Consider the following 19593-nt stretch of genomic DNA (forward strand, 5'->3'; position numbering starts at 1 on the left):
TTTCCTTGGGAATTCCGTGGATTTATTTATAATATTTACAAATCCCAGGGAAAAAAAAAAGAAAAAAAAAAAAAAAGGGAATTTTTCCATCGGGATTTTCCCAGAACCCCTGGAATTCCTCACAATTCCCAAAAAAACCCCTCCCCTTTATCCGGATTTTGGGAGAAAGGATGGATCCAACCAGGAATTCCGGGAAAATTTTGGGAATTTCCCACTCGGGGCACCGGATCGATCCAGAAATTCCGGGAATTTTCCCCTCAGGGAAGCGGGAATTCCGGGAATTTTCCAGTCAGGGAGTGGAACCCCAACAGGAATTTTGGGAATTTCCCATCCAGGGCAGAGAATCCAACCCGGAATTCCGGGAATTCCCCACTCAGGGCAGAGAATCCAACCCAGAATTCCGGGAATTCCCCATCCAGGGCAGAGAATCCAACCCAGAATTCCAGGAATTCCCTCCCAGGGCAGAGAATCCAACCCGGAATTCTGGGAATTCTGGGAATTCCCCACTCAGGGCAGAGAATCCAACCCAAAATTCCCAGTTTTTCCCAGTTTTTCCTGGTTTTTCCCGGTTTTTTCCTGGTTTTTTTCTGGTTTTTCCCGGATTTTCCCGGTTTTTCCCGGATTTTCCCGGTTTTTCCCGGTTTTTCCCCGGATTTTCCCGGTTTTTTCCCGGATTTTCCCGGTTTTTCCCGGATTTTCCCGGTTTTTCCCGGATTTTCAGTATCCGGAGGGGCCGGGGGGGGTCCCGAAGAGCAGCTGGGCCCGGGAGCTGATGAGGAAGGTGAAGAGGAGGGACAGGAGCAGCACCAGGAGCCCCAGGAGCAGCGTCAGCAGCTGGAAAACACCGGAATTCCGGGAGTCATTGGGGAAATCCGGGATTTGGGGAGGGGGGATTGGGAATTGGGGCGGGGGATTTGGGGATTCTGGGATTTGGGGATTTGGGATTTGGGGATTTGGGATTTGGGAGGGTTTGGGATTGGGGGATTTGGGGATTTGGAGGTTTTTGATTTGGGGATTTGGGAATTCCGGGATTTGGGATTTGGGAATTTGGGGATTGGGAATTCCAGGATTTGGGGAATTGGGGATTTGGGAATTCTGGGATTTGGGAATTCTGGGATTTGGGGGATTTGGGATTGGGGGATTTGGGGATTTGGAGGTTTTTGATTTGGGGATTTGGGAATTCCAGGATTTGGGGAATTGGGGATTTGGGAATTCTGGGATTTGGGGGATTTGGGATTTGGGAATTCTGGGATTTGGGGGATTTGGGATTTGAGAATTTGGGGATTTGAAGGTTTGGGAGTTTGGAGGTTTGGGAATTCAGGAATTCTGGGATTTGGAGGTTTGAGATTTGGGGATTGGGAATTCCGGGATTTGGGGATTTAGGATTTGGGAATTCTGGGATTTGGGGGATTTGGGATTTGGGGATTTGAAGGTTTGGGGATTTGGGAATTCTGGGATTTGGGCATTGGGAATTTGGGAATTGGGGAGTTTGGGATTTAGGGATTTGAAGGTTTGGGCATTTAGGAATTCTGGGATTTGGAGGGGATTTGGAATGGGGGAATTGGGGGAATTGGGCGTTGGGAATTTGGGATCGGGAGTTTGGGATTTGGAAATTGGGAATTGGGGCATTGGGAATTGGGAATTCTGGGATTTTGGGGATTTGGAATGGGGGAATTGGGGGAATTTGGGATCGGGAGTTTGGGATTTGGGGCTGGGAAATTGGGGATTTTGAGGATCGGAGATTTGGGAATTTGGGAATTCCGGGATTCCGGGAATTGGGGAAGGATCCCCGCGGCACCTCCAGCTCCCTGCTGGCCACCAGGAAGAGGCGAGCCCGGATCTCCTTCCAGCGGCTCTCGGTCCAGGTGGAGAATTCCCGGGAATCCCAGCGGCGCAGCTCGAAGGCCGGGGACAGCGCCGGGGCCAGGCGGGCGCCGGATCGGACACAGCCCGGGAATCTGCGGCTGGAATTGTCCAGCAGGGGACCCTGCACCCAGCGGTACTCGAACAGCTGGGGAACGACAGCGGGGGAACAGCTGGAGAACAACAGCTGGGGAACAGCTGGGGAACGACAGCGGGGGAACAACAGCTGGAGAACAGCTGGAGAACGACAGCGGGGGAACAGCTGGAGAACAGCTGGGGAACAGCTGGGGAACAGCTGGGGAACAGCTGGGGAACAACAGCTGGGGAACAGCTGGGGAACAGCTGGGGAACAGCTGGGGAACGACAGCGGGGGAACAACAGCTGGAGAACAGCTGGGGAACAGCTGGGGAACAACAGCGGGGGAACAGCTGGGGAACGACAGCGGGGGAACAACAGCTGGGGAACAGCTGAGGAACAGCTGGGGAACAGCTGGGAAACAACAGCTGGAGAACAGCTGGGGAACAGCTGGGGAACAACAGCGGGGGAACAACAGCGGGGGAACAGCTGGAGAACAGCTGGGGAACGACAGCGGGGGAACAGCTGGGGAACAACAGCTGGAGAACAGCTGGAGAACAGCTGGAGAACAGCTGGGGAACAGCTGGGGAACAGCTGGGGAACAACAGCTGGGGAACAACAGCTGGAGAACAGCTGGGGAACAGCTGGAGAACGACAGCGGGAAAAAACATCTGGAACACAGCTGGAAAAAAACCAGCTGGAACACAGCTGGAAAAACATCTGGAAAAACATCTGGAAAAACATCTGGAAAAACATCTGGAACACAGCTGGAAAAAACATCTGGAAAAACATCTGGAAAAACAGCTGGAAAAACATCTGGAACGCAGCTGGGGAAAACAGCTGGAAAACAACTGGAAACAACAGCTGGAAAACCGGGCTAATCGGGAATGGGACCCTGCACTCAGCAGTGCTCAAACAGCTGGAACACCGAGATCATGGGGATCATGGGGATCATGGGGATCATGGGGATCATGGGGATCATGGGGATCATGGGGATCATGGGGATCATCGGGATCATGGGGATCATGGGGATAATCGGGATCATCGGGATCATCGGGATCATCGGGGTCATGGGGATCATCGGGATCATGGGGATCATGGGGATCATGGGGATCATGGGGATCATTGGGATCATGGGGATCATGGGGATCATCGGGAATGGGAGCTCCCGGCTGGGAATCCTGGATCCCATTCCCGCCCCCGCTTACCCACGGAAACCATTCCCAGTTTTCCCCAGTCCCAATGACATTCCCACTGACATTCCCAGTGACATTCCCAGTGACATTCCCAATGACATTCCCGGTGCCATTCCCGGTGACATTCCCAGTGACATTCCCACTGACATTCCCACTGACATTCCCGGTGACATTCCCACTGACATTCCCAATGACATTCCCGGTGCCGTTCCCGGTGCCGTTCCCGGTGCCATTCCCGGGCTCTCACCTCGGGCTGCGTTCCCGGCGTTTTCCCGGGATCCTGGCATTGCTCCCGGCTCAGGTTCAGCCGCGTTCCCGTCAGGTTGGCCAGAGCCGCCTGCAGCAGCTGGGTCGTGTTGGCCGGGCTGGCCACGGCCACGTAGTGCTGGGGAAACGGGCCTGGAAAAACACCGGGAAAACCGGGAATGGGAATGGGAAACTGGGAATGGGAATGGGAAACTGGGAGTGGGAGCCACGGCCACGTAGTGCTGGGGAAACGGGCCTGGAACAACACCGGGAAAACCGGGAATGGGAAACTGGGAATGGGAAACTGGGAATGGGAATGGGAATGGGAAACTGGGAATGGGAAACTGGGAATGGGAAACTGGGAATGGGAAACTGGGAATGGGAATGGGAAACTGGGAGTGGGAGCCACGGCCACGTAGTGCTGGGGAAACGGGCCTGGAAAAACACCGGGAATGGGAAACAAACCGGGAATGGGAAACTGGGAATGGGAAACCGGGAATGGGAAACTGGGAATGGGAAACTGGGAATGGGAAACTGGGAATGGGAATGGGAATGGGAAACTGGGAATGGGAAACTGGGAATGGGAAACTGGGAATGGGAATGGGAAACCGGGAATGGGAAACCGGGAATGGGAAACTGGGAATGGGAAACTGGGAATGGGAAACTGGGAATGGGAAACCGGGAATCGGAAACTGGGAATGGGAATGGGAAACCGGGAATGGGAAACCGGGAATGGGAAACTGGGAATGGGAAACTGGGAATGGGAATGGGAAACTGGGAATGGGAAACTGGGAATGGGAAACTGGGAATGGGAAACTGGGAATGGGAATGGGAAACTGGGAATGGGAAACCGGGAATGGGAAACTGGGAATGGGAAACTGGGAATGGGAATGGGAAACCATTCCCACGGCCACGTAGTGCTGTGGGAACGGGCCTGGAAAACCATGGAAAACCGGGAATTGCGTCTGGAAAACCGGGAATTGCGTCTGGAAAACCGGGAATTGCGGCTCACCCAGGATCCCGGCCTGGTCGGGTTTGATCACGGACTGGAACCAGGAATTGTTGGAGTCGATCAGGAATCCGTAGAGCAGCCGGGCGACCTGGGAACATCCCGGAATTCCCGCATGGAACGGGGGGAAAAACGGGAATTCCGGGGGTGGGGAAGGAGCCGGAAATGCGGGAGAGGGGAGCGGGGATCCCGGGGAAAGCAGGAATTCTGATCCCAGGAAAATCGGGAATTCTGATCCCAGGAAAATCGGGAATTCCGATCCCAGGAAAATCGGGAATTCCGATCCCAGGAAAATCAGGAATTCTGACTCCAGGAAAATCAGGAATTCTGACTCCAGGGACTCTGGGAAAATTGGGCATTCCAGGGAAATCGGTGATCCCAGGGCACTTGTGGATCCCCAGGATCCCCAGATTCCCGGGATCCCCAGCATTCCCGGGATTCCCGCCATTCCCACCGTTTTGGGATCAGCCTGGATGCTCTCGGCTCCCTCGGTGCCTCCGGCCCACGAGAAGAGCGTCCGGGCCAGCAGCGTCCCCACCTGGGCCAGCGCCTGCCGGGAAGGCGGGAATTCATTCCCGGAATTCCGGGAATTCCCGGGAAAACGCCTGGCCCAGAGCTCCGCCCTCCTCTCCAAGTCCCGCCCCATTCCCGCCCTTCCCTCCAATTCCCGCCCAAATCCTGGGAATCTCCTGGATCCCAAATCCCAAACCCCAGGAATTCCCTGGAATCCCCTGGAGCCCCAATCCCAGATCACAAATCCCAGGAACCTGCTGGATCCCAAACCCAGGAATTCCCTGGATCTGGAATCCCAGGAACCTCCCAGATCCCAAATCCCGGGAATCTGCTGGATCCCAAACCCCAGCTGCTGAATCCCGGGAATCTCCTGGATCCTGAATCCCAGGAATCCCGGGAATTCCCTGGATCCCAAATCCCAGGAACCTCCCAGATCCCAACTCCCAGAAATTCCCTTGATCCCAAATCCCTGGAATCCCGGGAATCCCCTGGATCCCAAATCCTGGGAATCTGCTGGATCCCCAAACCCAGAAATTCCCTGGATCCAAAATCCCAGCTCCCGAATCCCGGGAATCCCCCGGGTCCCGAATCCCGGGAATGCCGCGGACCCGGGCGGTGTCGGAGACGAATTCCAGCCGCTCCTCGGGGCTGGATCCCTCGGGATAACGGAGCCCGATGCTCTCGGCCGTGTCGTAAATGCTCTCGAAATACCTGGGCAGGAAAAGCGGGAAAAACCCGGGAAACATCCGGGAAAAATCCCAGAAAAAATCCCGGGAAAAATCCCGGGAAAAATCCTGGAAAAAATCCCGGGACAAAATCCCGGGAAAAATCCCGGGACAAAATCCTGAAAAATCCGGGAGAAAATCTGGGGAAAATCCAGGGAAAAAATCTGGGAAAAACCTGGAGAAAATCCAGGACAGAATCCGAGGGAAAACCCAGGAAAAAGATCCGGATTTGATCTGGAATTCCCAGATTCCCGGTTTTCCCCTGCTGTGGAATTCCCAGATTTCCCAGCATTCCGGGATTTCCCTGCTGTGGAATTCCTGGAATTCCCGTCATTCCCGGATTTTTCCTGCTGTGGAATTCTGGAATTCCCGGATTTCATTCCCGGATTTTTCCCTGCTGTGGGATTCCCGGAATTCCCAGAATTCCATTCCCTGTTTTTCCCTGCTGTGGAATTCTGGAATTCCTGGATTTCATTCCTGGTTCTTCCCTGCTGTGGGATTCCCGGAATTCCCGGCATTCCCGGATTTTCCCTGCTGTGGAATTCCCGGCATTCCCAGTTATTCCCTGCTGCGGAATTCCCAGAATTCCTGGCATTCCTGGATTTTTCCCTGCTGTGGAATTCTGGAATTCCTGGCATTCCCGGATTTTCCGTGCTGTGGGATTCTGGAATTCCCGGATTTCATTCCCGGATTTTCCCTGCTGTGGAATTCCCGGAATTCCTGGATTTCATTCCTGGATTTTTCCCTGCTGTGGAATTCCCGGAATTCCCGGCATTCCCGGATTTTTCCCTGCCGGGGAATTCCCGGAATTCCTGGATTTCATTCCCGGATTTTCCCTGCTGTGGAATTCCCAGCATTCCCGGATTTCATTCCCGGATTTTCCCTGCCGGGGAATTCCCGGATTTCCCGGCATTCCCGGATTTTACCTGCTGTGGAATTCCCGGAATTCCCAGCATTCCCGGATTTTACCTGCTGTGGAATTCCCGTCATTCCCGGATTTTCCCTGCCGTGGAATTCCCGGAATTCCCGGCATTCCCGGATTTTCCCTGCTGTGGAATTCCCGGAATTCCCGGCATTCCCGGATTTTACCTGCTGTGGAATTGCTGCCGGTGGTCGCTCAGCAGCACCCCCGGGATGCTCCGGGCCCGCAGGAACCTCTGGAATGCCGAGGGGGGGAGGGGCTGGGAGAATCCCGGTTCCCGCACGGAGACGCCGGAGCCGGAGGCGGCGTCACCGAGAGCGGCCAGGAGAGCCCGGACCTGGAAAAACGGGAATGTGGGGGCGGGAACAGCGGGAACAGCGGGAATGTGGGGGTGGGAACAGCGGGAATGTGGGGGCGGGAACAGCGGGAACAGCGGGAACAATGGGAATGGGAATGAGAACAATGGGAATGGGAACAACGGGAACAATGGGAACAGCGGGAATGGGAACAATGGGAACAATGGGAACAATGGGAACAATGGGAACAACGGGAACAATGGGAATGGGAACAATGGGAACAATGGGAACAATGGGAACAATGGGAACAATGGGAACAATGGGAATGAGGATGGGACACCGGGAATGGGAACAATGGGAACAACGGGAACAGCGGGAATGTGGGGATGGGAACAACAGGAACACCAGGAGCAACGGGAACAACGGGAACAACGGGAACAATGGGAATGGGAACAATAGGAATGGGAACAATGGGAATGGGGATGGGAAACCGGGAATGGGAACAATGGGAACAACGGGAATGGGGATGGGAAAACGGGAACAACGGGAACGGTGATGGGAATGGGAACAATGGGAACAATGGGAACAACGGGAACAATGGGAACAATGGGAACAACGGGAACAATGGGAACGGTGATGGGAATGGGAACAATGGGAACAATGGGAACAACGGGAATATGGGAATGGGGGAATGAATGGAAAAATGGGAATGGGAACAATGGAAAAGGGGGCATGGGGATGGAAAAAATGGGAATGGGAACAATGGGAAATCCTGCAGGAAATTCCGGATTTTCCCGGGATATTCGGGATGGGGATTTTCGGCTGGAACAGCCACGGAAAAGGGAATTTGGGAATTCCCGGGGGTTTCTCGGGATGAGGAACATTCCCGGGATTCCGGCCTCACCTGCTCGTCCACGGATTCGTTCCGGCGGGAGATGGGATCCGTGTGCAGCCAGAGCACGGAGTCGTTCTGCAGCGCCACCTGGAATTCCAGGGAAAAACCCCGGCTGGGATGGGAATTCCAGGGAAAAACCCCGGCTGGGATGGGAATTCCAGGGAAAAACCCCGGCTGGGATGGGAATTCCAGGGAAAAACCCCGGCTGGGATGGGAATTCCAGGGAAAAACCCGGCTGGGATGGGAAATTCAGGGAAAAATCACAACTGGGATGGGAATTCCAGGGAAAAATCCCGGCTGGGATGGGAATTCCAGGGAAAAATCTGGGCTGGGATAGGAATTCCAGGGAAAAAATCCTGGCTGGGATGGGAATTCCAGGGAAAAATCACAGCTGGGATGGGAATTCCAGGGAAAAAATCCTGGCTGGGATGGGAATTCCAGGGAAAAAATCCGGGCTGGGATGGGAATTCCAGGGAAAAATCCGGGCTGGGATGGGAATTCCAGGGAAAAACCCCGGCTGGGATGGGAATTCCAGGGAAAAATCCGGGCTGGGATGGGAATTCCAGGGAAAAATCCGGGCTGGGATGGGAATTCCAGGGAAAAATCCGGGCTGGGATGGGAATTCCAGGGAAAAAATCCGGGCTGGGATGGGAATTCCAGGGGAAAAATCACAGCTGGGATGGGAATTCCAGGGAAAAATCACAGCTGGGATGGGAATTCCAGGGAAAAAATCCTGGCTGGGACGGGAATTCCAGGGAAAAAATCCGGGCTGGGATGGGAATTCCAGGGAAAAATCCGGGCTGGGATGGGAAATTCAGGGAATTTGGGGGGAAATTCAGGGGGAAATTCCGGGAATTCTGAAGGAAACTCTGGGAATTCCAGGGAAAGCTCTGGGTGGGAATCTCGGCTCCGGGATTTCCCGGGAATTTTTTCCCCTCTGGAATTCCCCCGGACCTGGCCCAGCTCCAGGAAGGCTCCGACATTCTCCAGGCGCAGCGGGAATTTCTCCTGCTCCATGTCCCAAACCAGGCGGGAGCTGCCGATGTAATCGAAGCTCTCCTGGAAAAGGGAATTCCGGGAATTGCGGCTGGGAGCCGGGAAAAGGGGAGGGGGAGGGAAAAGGGGGAAAAAAAACAGGAAAAAAAGGAAAAAAAAAAGGAAAATAAATGGGGAAAATCCAAGGAAAAGGAGGAGGAAAAGAAAGGAAAGAAAAGGAAAAGGTGGGAAAGGGAAGGAAATGGGGATGGAACCAAATCCCACCCAAAATCCTGGGAAAAAAAACATTCCCGAGGGCTGGGCTGGGATCTGGGGCTGATCCTGAGGGCTTGGGCTGGATCCTGAGGATTTGGGGTCGATCCTGAGGATTTGGGGCTGATCCCGAGGATCTGGGGCTGATCCTGAGGATTTGGGGCTGATCCTGAGGATTTGGGGTCGATCCTGAGGATTTGGGGACGATCCTGAGGATTTGGGGTCGATCCCGAGGATTTGGGGCTGATCCTGAGGATTTGGGGCCGATGTCAAGGATTTGGGGCTGATCCCAAGGATTTGGGGCCAATCCTGAGGATTTGGGGCCAATCCCGAGGATTTGGGGCTCATCTCAAGGATTTGGAGCCAATCCCGAGGATTTGGGGCCATTCCCAAGGATTTGGGGCCAATCCCGAGGATTTGGGGCCAATCCCGAGGATTTGGGGACAATCCCGAGGATTTGGGGCTCATCTCAAGGATTCGGAGCCAATCCTGAGGATCTGGGGCTGATCCCAAGGATTTGGGGCCAATCCTGAGGATTTGGGGCCAATCCTGAGGATTTGGGGCCAATCCCGAGGATCTGGGCTGGATCCCGAAGATTTGGGTCCAATCCTGATGATCTGGGGTCAATCCCAAGGAATCGGGGATGATCCCGAGGGTTAGGGGCTGGATCCCAGGGATTTTGGGCCGGATCCCGGGGATCTGGGGCCGATCCCGCGGGAATTCCGCTCTCACCCCCTGGAAGAAGACGAAGAGAACGTTCCGGGGCAGGAGCTGCGATCCCGGAGCCGCCGCCAGAGCCTCGGCGGCCGCCAGGAGCGAAACCAAGGGAGCCACCGAGGCCGCGGCCCCCGGAGCCACATTCCAGAAAAACGAGCGGCTGTCCACCTGGAAAAGCGGGAATGGCCACGGGAAAAACGGGAATGAGGCCGGGAACCCGCCGGAAAAACGTACCCAGGTGCTCACCCGGGGATTTTCCCCCAGGGATTTTTCCAGGGAATTCCCAGGTGATTTTTCCCAGGATTTCTCCGTGATTTCCCCAGGAGTTTCCCAGGGATTTCTCTTCTATTTCCCCAGGATTTTTCCAGGGATTTTTCCAGGATTTTCTCAAGGATTTTCCCAGGGATTTTTCTGGGATTTCCCTGGAATTTTTCCCACGATTTCTCTGGGATTTTCCCAGGATTTCCTCAAGGATTTCTCTGGGATTTCCCTGGGATTTTCTCAAGGATTTTCCCAGGGATTTTCTCAGGGAATTTTCAGGGATTTCCCAAAGGATTTTTCCTGGGATTTCTCTGGGATTTCCCTGGAATTTTCCCCAGGATTTCTCTGTGGTTTTCCCACGATTTCTCTGGGATTTTCCCAGGATTTCCTCAAGGATTTCCCTGGGATTTTCTCAAGGATTTTCCCAGGGATTTCTTAGGGAATTTTCAGGGATTTCCCAAAGGATTTTTCCTGGGATTTCTCTGCAATTTCCCCAGGATTTTCCCAAGGATTTCCCCAAGGATTTTTCCTGGGATTTCTCAAGGATTTCTCTGCAATTTCCCAGTGATTCCTCCCGGATTTTTCCCAGGATTTCCCCGGGGATTTTTCCCGGGTTTTCACTGGGATTTCCCCAGGGATTTCCGGGTGTTTCTCCCGGGATTTTCCCGTTTTCCCGGGTGTTTCTCCCGGGGTTCTCCCGGTTTTTCCGTACCCGTGTGGCGGCCAGCACGAGGCGCTGCCCGGGCTCCACCTTCCCCGAGGCGTTGATGGGCTGCAGGGAGCTCCAGACGTTGAAATCCAGCAGCGGGTCGCACACGATCTCTGCAGGAACGGCGCCAAAATCCCGGGAATCGCCGGGAAAAAGCGGGAAAACCCCGCGGGAATCCCGGCCGGGGAAAAGGGGAGGAGTTAACGGGGTCGGGCTCCGAAGTTTGGGAAGAGAGGGGGGAGAATTCCAGAGGGGATTCCACGGGGAAAAAGGCAGGGATTGGTGGGATTTGGGGAGCTCCAGGCTTTGGAATCTCTGGGAAGAGAGGGAAGCGCTCCTGGAGCTGGAATTGCAGCGGGAAACGAGGGGAAAATCCCAATTTTTGGTGGAAAAATGGAATTCCTGAGGGGATTTTTATGGAAAAAAAGGCAGGAATCACCGGGCTAGAGAGCAAAATCTGGGAATGGATCACCAGAAAGAGAGGAAAGCGCTGCAGGCATTGGAAAAACGTCGGAAACGAGGCGGAAATTGGGAAAATTCCATGGAAACCGCCGGGGAAAATGGGATTGGGTGGGAAAAACTGGAATTCCTGAGGGAATTTTAGGGGGAAAATTAGGAATAACTGGGATAGAGAGTGAAATCTGGGAATGGATCACCAGGAGGAACTGGGAAGGGAGGAAACCACCACGGGAGTTGAAACAACAGCAGAAATGAGGCAGAAAGTGAGATAATTCCATGGAAACCATGGGGAAAAATGGGATTCCGTTCCATTGGAAAAACTGGAATTCCTGAGGGAATTTTAATGGAAAAATAGCAAAAATCACAGGGATAGGGAGTGAAATCTGGGAATGGATCACCAGGAGGACCCGGGAAGGGAGGGAAGCGCCGTGGGAGTCGGAATAAAAGGAGAAAGGGGTCGGAAAATGGGAGAATTCCCGGGAAGCGGGCGGGAAAAGCGGGATAAGGAACAGGAATGCCCACCCGGGTTGATGCTGAAGGCGCTCTGCAGCGAGCTGCGGCGCATGCAGGTGGCCGTGCTGGCGGCGGCGTGCATGTGGGCCTGCAGCTGCAGCGCGCACAGCGGGAACGGCGGCGCCGCGCCGCCCGCCCCCGGCACGTTGTGAGCCAGGAAACACTGCCGGGAAAAACACGGGATGAGCGCTGGGAAAACTCGTTCCTGGGAAAATCCCGTGTTCCTTTCGCGTTCCTGTCTTGCCAGGAAATCCCGGTGCTCACGGCCCGTTCCTGAGGGAAAACCCCGCGCTCCTGGCCTATTCCTGAGAGAAAACCTGGCATTCCTGGCCTATTCCTGAGGGAAAACCTGGCATTCCTGGCCCATTCCTGAGGGAAAACCCCGTGCTCCTGGCCCATTCCTGAGGGAAAACCTGGCATTCCTGGCCCATTCCTGAGGGAAAACCCCCATTCCTGGCCTATTCCTGAGGGAAAACCCCACGCTCCTGGCCTATTCCTGAGAGAAAACCTGGCATTCCTGGCCCATTCCTGAGGGAAAATCTGGCATTCCCGGCCCATTCCTGAGGGAAAACCCCGTGCTCCTGGCCCATTCCTGAGGGAAAATCTGGCATTCCCAGCCCATTCATGAGGGAAAACCCAGAGTTCCTGGCCTATTCCTGAGGGAAAACCTGTTGTTCTCAGCCCATTCCTGAGGGAAGACCCCACATTCCCAGCCTATTCCCAATTTCATGAGGGAAAACCCAGAGTTCCTGGCCTATTCATGAGACAAAACCCAGCATTCCTGGCCCATTCTTGGTTTCCTGAGGGAAAACCTCAGCATTCCCAGCCCATTCCTGAGGGAAAACCTCAGCATTCCCAGCCCATTCCCGAGGGAAAACCTTGGCATTCCCAGCCCATTCCTGAGGGAAAACCCCACCATTCCCAGCCCATTCCCGAGGGAAAACCCCGGCATTCCCAGCCCATTCCTGAGGGGAAAACCCCGGCATTCCCAGCCCATTCCCAGTTTTCCAGCACCTCTTTGATCAGCTGGGTCTCGTTGGCGTCCTCGAGCAGGAAAATGGGGAAGGGGAAATCCTCGAAGGCGAGGCCGCTCCCGCCGGGATTCCAGAGGGAGCCATTGCAGTGAGCGAACTGCGGCCCGTAGGCCTCCGAGTACAGCCCTGCCCGGAAAAACAGGAAAAAACAGGAAAAATGGGTAAATGTGAGGGGAAAGTGAGGAAAAAATGGGGAAATGTGAGGGAAAAATGGGGAAATATGAGGGAAAAACGGGAGAATATGAGGTAAAAATTGGGAAATATGAGGGAAAAATGGGAAAATATGAGGGAAAAATGAGAAAATAAGAGGAGAAAATGGAAATATGTGAGGGAAAAAGGAGGGAAAAGTGGAGAAATACCAGAGAAAAATGAAAAATATGAGGGGAAAGTAGGAAATGTGAGGGAAAAATGGGGAAATATGAGGGAAAAATGAGGAAATACGAGAGAAAGTTGGGAAACATGAGGAGAAAATGGGAATGTATGAGGGCAAAATGAGGGCAAAGTGGAGAAATAACAGGGAAAAAAAATGTGAGGGAAAAGTGGGAAAAGTGAGGGAAAAATAAGGAAATATGAAGGAAAACTAGGGAAATATGAAGGAAAAGTGGGAAATATGAAAGAACACTGGGAAAATGAGGAAATGTGAGGGAAAAATGAGAGAAAAATGGGGAAAATACAGGGGGAAAGCGGGAGAAAAGATCAGAGAAAAACGGGAAAGAAATGAGAAAGAGAAAATGGGAAAAAAATGGGGAAAAGAAATGGGGGAAAGATTGGGATTTTCCTCACCAAATCCATCATTGGGACATTTCAATCCCGGGGAAAATCCTTCGGGAGGGGCAGGAGAGGCAGGGGACACGGCCAGGCCAGAAATCCGGGAATTCTCCTTCAGCTGCATCAAAACCTTCCTGGAGAAGGGAAAACGGGGTTGGAATCAGGGATGGATCCAGGGAAAAGTGAAATCCAGCGGGAGATCAAGGAAATTAAAGGAAAATTCCCGGATTTTGATCTCAGCAGAGCGGAAAATGCCGGGAAAAATCACCCGGGGGAGAAAATTCCAACCGCGTCTTTCCCGGGAAAAGGAGCCCCCAGTCCACCCCGGGGTTAATTTTTCCCTCTTTTTTAAATCATGGATCAACAGCAGGGATTCAGGAATTCCCATCCCACAAAAAAAAAAAAAAAAAAAAGCAGGAAAAGCCAAATTTAGGAAGGAACAAATCCATGAAACCCCAACAAAACCAGGAACGCTCCAAGCCCGGGAGTCGGGAGCGACGGGCTTGGAAAACGGGATTTGATCCCAGATTTTTTTTTGTGGGGGCTTCCCAATCCCAAGAAAAGCGACCTGGAGAAGAGATTCCCGTCCAGCAGGATCATGTAGGGGGGATGGGGCCCTTTGGAGAGCGGCCATTCCAGGTCTTCCTCCTTTTCCACCAGGTGGATCACGCCCGTGTTCCCGCTCAGCGAGGCTGGAAAAGCGGGAGCGGCCCCTCAGCGTTCCCGGGGAAAACGGCGCAAAATTCCGCCGCTTTCCATGGAAAAGCGAAGGGAAAGGGGGCGAGGGAGCGAGGGGGAGAGGTGAGGGGTGGAAATGCGGGAATTGCCCCCTCAGAATTCCCAATATTCCCTGGGAAAGCAGGGCAGGAATTCAGGGGAGATTTAGGGAAGAGCTGTGGGGTGGAAATCTGGGAATTGTGCCCTCAGAATTCCATGGAAAAACAGGGCAGGGGGATGAGGGATGGAAGGGAAGAGCTGTGGGACAAAAATGTGGGAATCGTGCCCTCAGAATTCCCAAATTTCCGGGGCTCTCGCACTGCCGGCCTCACCCTCAGACACCCCCAGCATTCCCAAATCCCGGAATTCCCGGGAATTCCCGTTTTTCTCACCCTGGCAGCCGGTTTGGTGCGTGGCGTTGAGCACCCCCAGCATTCCCAAATCCCGGAATTCCCAGGAATTCCCGTTTCTCTCACCCTGGCAGCCGGTCTGGTGCGTGGCGTTGAGCACCCCCAGCATTCCCAAATCCCGGAATTCCCAGAATTCCCGGGAATTCCCGTTTCTCTCACCCTGGCAGCCGGTCTGGTGCGTGGCGTTGAGCACCCCCAGCATTCCCAAATCCCAGAAATCCCAGAATTCCTGGGAATTCCAGTTTCTCTCACCCTGGCAGCCGGTCTGGTGCGTGGCGTTGAGCAGGCGCACGCAGGGCGCGGCGCGCTCCAGGGGGATGTAAATCTTCCTCTCCACCGAGCTGCTCCGGCACGGGCCTGCAGGGAACGAGGGAAAATCCCGGGAATGGCGGGAAAAATCCCAGGAATGGCGGGAAAATCCCGGGAATGGCGGCGGGAAAAGTCCCGGGAATGATGGCGGGAAAAGTGGCAGGAATGGGGGAAAAATCCCAGGAATGGCCACGGGAAAAATCCTGGGAATGGAGGTGGGAAAATCCTGGGAATGGAGATGGGAAAATCGTGGGAATGGAGATGGGAAAATCCTGGGAATGGAGGTGGGAAAATCCTGGGAATGGGGGAAAAATCCTGGGAATGGTGGTGGGAAAATCCTGGGAATGGAGATGGGAAAATCCTGGGAATGGAGATGGGAAAATCCTGGGAATGGAGATGGGAAAAATCCTGGGAATGGGGGAAAAATCCTGGGAATGGTGGTGGGAAAATCCTGGGAATGGCCATGGGAAAAATCCTGGGAATGGCGGTGGGAAAATCCCATCCCTGGAACCCCTCAGGAACATCCCGGGAATGGCTGGGGGACCCCGAAAAGGGTCAAAGGGGACCCCAAAAGGGCAATGGGGACCCTAAAAGGGATCCCAGAGGACCCCAAAAACGCAAAGGGGACCCCAAAGGGGCAATGGGGATCCCAAAAGTGTCACAGAGAGCCCCAAAAAGGGTCAGAGGGGACCCCAGAAAGATCCCAGGGGACCCCAAAGTGCCACGGGTGACCCCAAAGGAGCAAAGGGGAATCCAAAGAGTCACGGGGGACCCCAAAAAGGGTCAGAGGTGACCCCAAAAGGGTCAATGGGGACCCCAAAAAGATCCCACAGGACCCCAAAGTGCCACAGGGGACCCCAAAAAGATCCCAGAGGACCCCAAAGTGCCACAGGGGACCCCAAAGAGATCCCACAGGACCCCAAAGTGCCACAGGGGGCCCCAAAAAGGGTCACGGGGGACCCCAGAAAGATCCCAGGGGACCCCAAAATGTCCCGGGTGACCCCAAAGGGGCCCCGGGAGGTTCCGAGCTCTCTCCCCTCCTCCTCCCTCAGGCCTCACCCGCCGCCAGCGCGGCCACGAGCAGCGCGCGGAGCATCCGCAGGGAACTCCGGGCCGCTCCCGGAGAATTCCAGGCCGTTCCCAGGGAATTCCGGGCCGTTCCCAGGGAATTCCGGGCCGTTCCCAGGGAACCCCGGCCCGGCCCGGCCGCCGCCATTACTGCCCGAGTCAGTTTCACTTCCGGGTATGAGGCGGAAGTGACGTCAGAAGGGGGTGCGGCTCCGGGGCGGTCCCGCGGTGCCGACGTGGAGGTTCCGGCCCGGCGCCGCCATGTTGACCAAGTTCGAGACCAAATCCGCGCGGGTGAAAGGTGAAAATCCCGGGAAAAGCGTCGGAAAATCGGGATTTGGGGAATGCGGGAAGCGGGGGAGAGGCGTGGGAGCGGTTTGGGGGGGGATTTGTGAGAGGAGGGGGAAGATCCCGCATGGAGGGAGGGTCTGGAGGGGTGGGAGAAGGGGATGGAGAATCCTGAGGGGGATCCAGGGGGAATTTTGGGATTTTCCAGCAGGAATTTGGGATCTGATCCCAGGGAACAGGGACAGGACAAGAGGGAACGGCCTGGAGCTGGGCCAGGGGAGGCTCAGGGTGGGAAATTCGGGAAAATCCCTCCTGGAAAAGGGGAAAAACCTCAGAAGGGGCTCAGGGAGGGTGGGATCCCATCCCTGGAGGTGTCCGAGGAATTCACCCTTGGATTCGGGCTGGTCTCGGGCTTTTCCCAGGGAATTCCCTCACTTTTCCCAGTTTTTCTTAGCTTTTCCCAGTTCTTCCCAGCTTTTCCCAGTTTTGCCCAGCTTTTCCCAGTTTTTCCCCCATTTTTCCGACTTTTCCCTGGCTTTTCCCAGGATTTTCTCCGTCCTTCTCTCTCTTTTTTTCTTCACCTCTCCCCAGAGTTTTTCACACCTTTTCCCTCTCGTTTCCCAAGGTTTTTCCCGGTCTCTTCCCACATTCCCCATCCTTTATCCCCCTCCCATCATTCCCAGCCCCTTTTCCCGCTGATTTCCGAGGTTTTTTCCCATTTTTTTCCAGGGCTTTCCTTCCACCCCAAGCGGCCGTGGGTGCTGAGCAGCCTCCACAACGGCGTCATCCAGCTCTGGGATTATCGCGTCTGCACCCTCATCGACAAGTTCGACGAGCACGATGGTGATTCCCACGGAAAAAACGGGAATTTCCTATGGAAAAACGGGAATTTCGGCCCGAAAAACGGGAATTTCGGCCTGAAAAACGGGAATTTCGGCCCAAAAATGGGAATTAACCCCCAAAAAATGGCAATTCCCGGGCCGAAAATGGGAATTTCAGCCCAAAAAATGGGAATTCCTGGCCCAAAAATGGGAATTTTCTCCCAAAAATGGGAATTTTGGCCCAAGAAATGGGAATTTTGGCCCAAGAAATGGGAATTTCGGCCCAAAAAATGGGAATTTCGGCCCAAAAATGGGAATTTTGGCCCAAAAATGAGCACTTGAGCACAAAAATTGGGAATTCCTGCTAAAAACTGGGAATTCCCACTGAAAAACTGGGAGTTTTGGCCCAAAAATGGGAATTGCTGGCAAAAAACCTGAGAATTCCAGCTCCAAACTTGGAATTCCTGACCAAATCTGGAAATTTCTGTCCCAAAATCTGTCCCAAAAAGTGGGAATTCCGTCCAAAAAAAAAGGGAATTCTGGCCTGAAAATCCCCGGGGTTTTTGGGATGGAATCCAGGGAAATTCCTCCCCTGCCCAGGGAGGATTTTTGGGATCTGGGAAAGGCTCCCAGGAACATTTTGGGATGCCCTGAACTCCCCTGAGCCCGGGAAATTCCCCAATCCCACAAAAAACCCGGATCCAGGCTTGGAATTCTGGCGATTCCCGATTTTTTGGAAGCTTTGAAGGGACAAAAAGCGGCGAAAACGAGGGGGAAAATCCGTTAAAAAAAGCGGGAATTGCCTCCGCCGCCCTGGATTTCCCGGGATTTCCCGGGATTTTCCGGGATTTGGGGATTTCCCGGGATTTCCCAGGGAATTCCAGAGGTTTTTCCCGGCTCAGGGCCCGTCCGAGGCATCGACTTCCACAAGCAGCAGCCGCTCTTCGTCTCCGGAGGCGACGACTACAAAATCAAGGTGAGGAATTCCCGATTTTCCGGCTTTTCCCAAAAAAAGAAACAAACCCCGGGATGAGCCCCCAGCTCCTTCCCCTGCTGGGATTTCGGGAATGAAGTTTGGGATTGGGGGAAATCTGGGATGGGGAGTGGAAAAAGGGAGGGGAAATCTGGGAATGAACGGGAAGAATTCCCAGGGAAAAGGCGGGAATGGAGCGTTCCTGGTGCCTTTCCTGGAGCGGAATTCCCAGGGTTATTCCAGGATAATTCCAGGGTTATTCCCAGGTTATTCCTGGGATTATTCCAGGATAATTCCAGGGTAATTCCCAGGTTATTCCTGGGGTTATTCCTGGATTATTCCAGGATAATTCCAGGGTAATTCCCAGGTTATTCCTGGGGTTATTCCCGGGATTATTCCAGGATAATTCCAGGGTAATTCCCAGGTTATTCCTGGGGTTATTCCCAGATTATTCCAGGTTTGTTTCCTGGGTTATCCCAAGGTTATTCCTGGGTGGTTCCTGGGGTTATTCCCAGGTTTTTCCTGGATTATTCCAGGGTAATTCCAGGGTTATTTCCGGGGTTATTCTTGGGATTATTCCTGAGTAATTCCTGGGTGATTTCTGGGATATTCCCAAGGTTATTCCTGGGGTAATTCCCAAGGTTATTCCTGGGTTATTCCCAGTTTAATCCTGGGATAATTCCCAAGTTTATTCCTGGGGTAATTCCTGGATTTTTCCTGAGTTATTCCCGGTTTTTCCCGGTTTTTCCCAGGTCTGGAATTACAAACTGCGGCGCTGCCTCTTCACCCTCCTGGGGCACCTGGATTACATCCGGACAACCTTCTTCCACCACGTGAGGAATCCCGGGAATTCCGGCCGGGAACGTCGGGAATTCCTGCTGGGAATTCCTGCTGGGAATCTCCTCTCCCTTGGGAATCTCCTCTCTCTTGGGAATCTCCAATGGGAATCTCTTCATTAATGGGAATTTCCAATGGGAAACTTCCCTTAGGAATTTTTCCCTGGGAATTTCCAGTGGGAATTTTCTTCATGGGAATTTTTCCCTTGGGAATCTCCAATGAGAATCAATATTTGGGAATTTTTTTTCCTTCGGGAATCTCCAGTGGGAATCAATTCCCGGGAATTTTTCTCCTGGGAATTTTCAGCGGGAATCTCTTCACGGGAAGATTTAAATGGGAATTTTCCCAAGGGGAATCTCCGGGTGGGAATCAACCCCCGGGAATTCCCGCTCGGGCGGCGGCTCCGGGGCGGGATTTTGGGGGTCGGATTTGGAATTCCCGGGATTCCCCCTTTTCCCCCAGGAATATCCCTGGATCCTGAGCGCCTCCGACGACCAAACCATCCGCGTGTGGAACTGGCAGTCGCGCACCTGCGTCTGGTGAGAGCCGCAATTCCCACAATTCCCAACATTCCCAGAATTCCCGGAATTCCCCAGCATCCCCAGCATTCCCAGAATTCCCCAGCATTCCCAGCATTCCCCAGAATTCCCAGAATTCCCCAGCATTCCCAGCATTCCCTGGGATTCTGCTTTCTCCCGTGTTTATTCCCGTTTTTCCACGG

General features: G+C 53.9%; 2 protein-coding genes across 3 annotated transcripts in view; one reads left to right on the forward strand and one right to left on the reverse strand.

Moving 5' to 3' along the window:
* NCSTN (nicastrin) lies at window positions 1-16140 on the reverse strand. Of its 2 annotated transcripts, XM_086866157.1 has the most exons (17): window positions 15945-16140; window positions 14829-14933; window positions 14018-14141; window positions 13465-13583; window positions 12662-12807; window positions 11657-11810; window positions 10679-10788; window positions 9721-9873; window positions 8695-8799; window positions 7750-7827; window positions 6717-6886; window positions 5511-5613; window positions 4844-4939; window positions 4393-4480; window positions 3382-3533; window positions 1799-2011; window positions 1-834 (listed from the first exon to the last, which is right to left on the reverse strand). In XM_086866157.1, the coding sequence occupies exons 1-17, from the start codon at window positions 16099-16101 to the stop codon at window positions 718-720; spliced, it is 2190 nt and encodes a 729-aa protein (XP_086722283.1). In that variant the 5' UTR covers window positions 16102-16140; the 3' UTR covers window positions 1-717. The 2 variants fall into 2 exon arrangements, with proteins under 2 accessions (XP_086722283.1, XP_086722284.1); XM_086866158.1 differs by lacking the exons at window positions 14829-14933; window positions 15945-16140 and adding an exon at window positions 14643-14785.
* COPA (coat protein complex I subunit alpha) overlaps window positions 16100-19593 on the forward strand; it is a 26125-nt gene continuing 22631 nt past the window's right edge. The window contains exons 1-5 of the mRNA XM_086866156.1: window positions 16100-16254; window positions 16971-17084; window positions 17965-18038; window positions 18788-18868; window positions 19335-19411. Of these exons, the coding sequence (XP_086722282.1) occupies window positions 16215-16254; window positions 16971-17084; window positions 17965-18038; window positions 18788-18868; window positions 19335-19411 (386 nt within the window). The 5' untranslated portion in view covers window positions 16100-16214. The remainder of the gene's footprint in view (window positions 16255-16970; window positions 17085-17964; window positions 18039-18787; window positions 18869-19334; window positions 19412-19593) is intronic.

The sequence above is a fragment of the Cyanistes caeruleus genome, chromosome 30 (genome assembly GCF_971803275.1).
Source record: "Cyanistes caeruleus chromosome 30, bCyaCae1.hap1.1, whole genome shotgun sequence".
In the NCBI taxonomy this organism is placed as follows: domain Eukaryota; kingdom Metazoa; phylum Chordata; class Aves; order Passeriformes; family Paridae; genus Cyanistes; species Cyanistes caeruleus.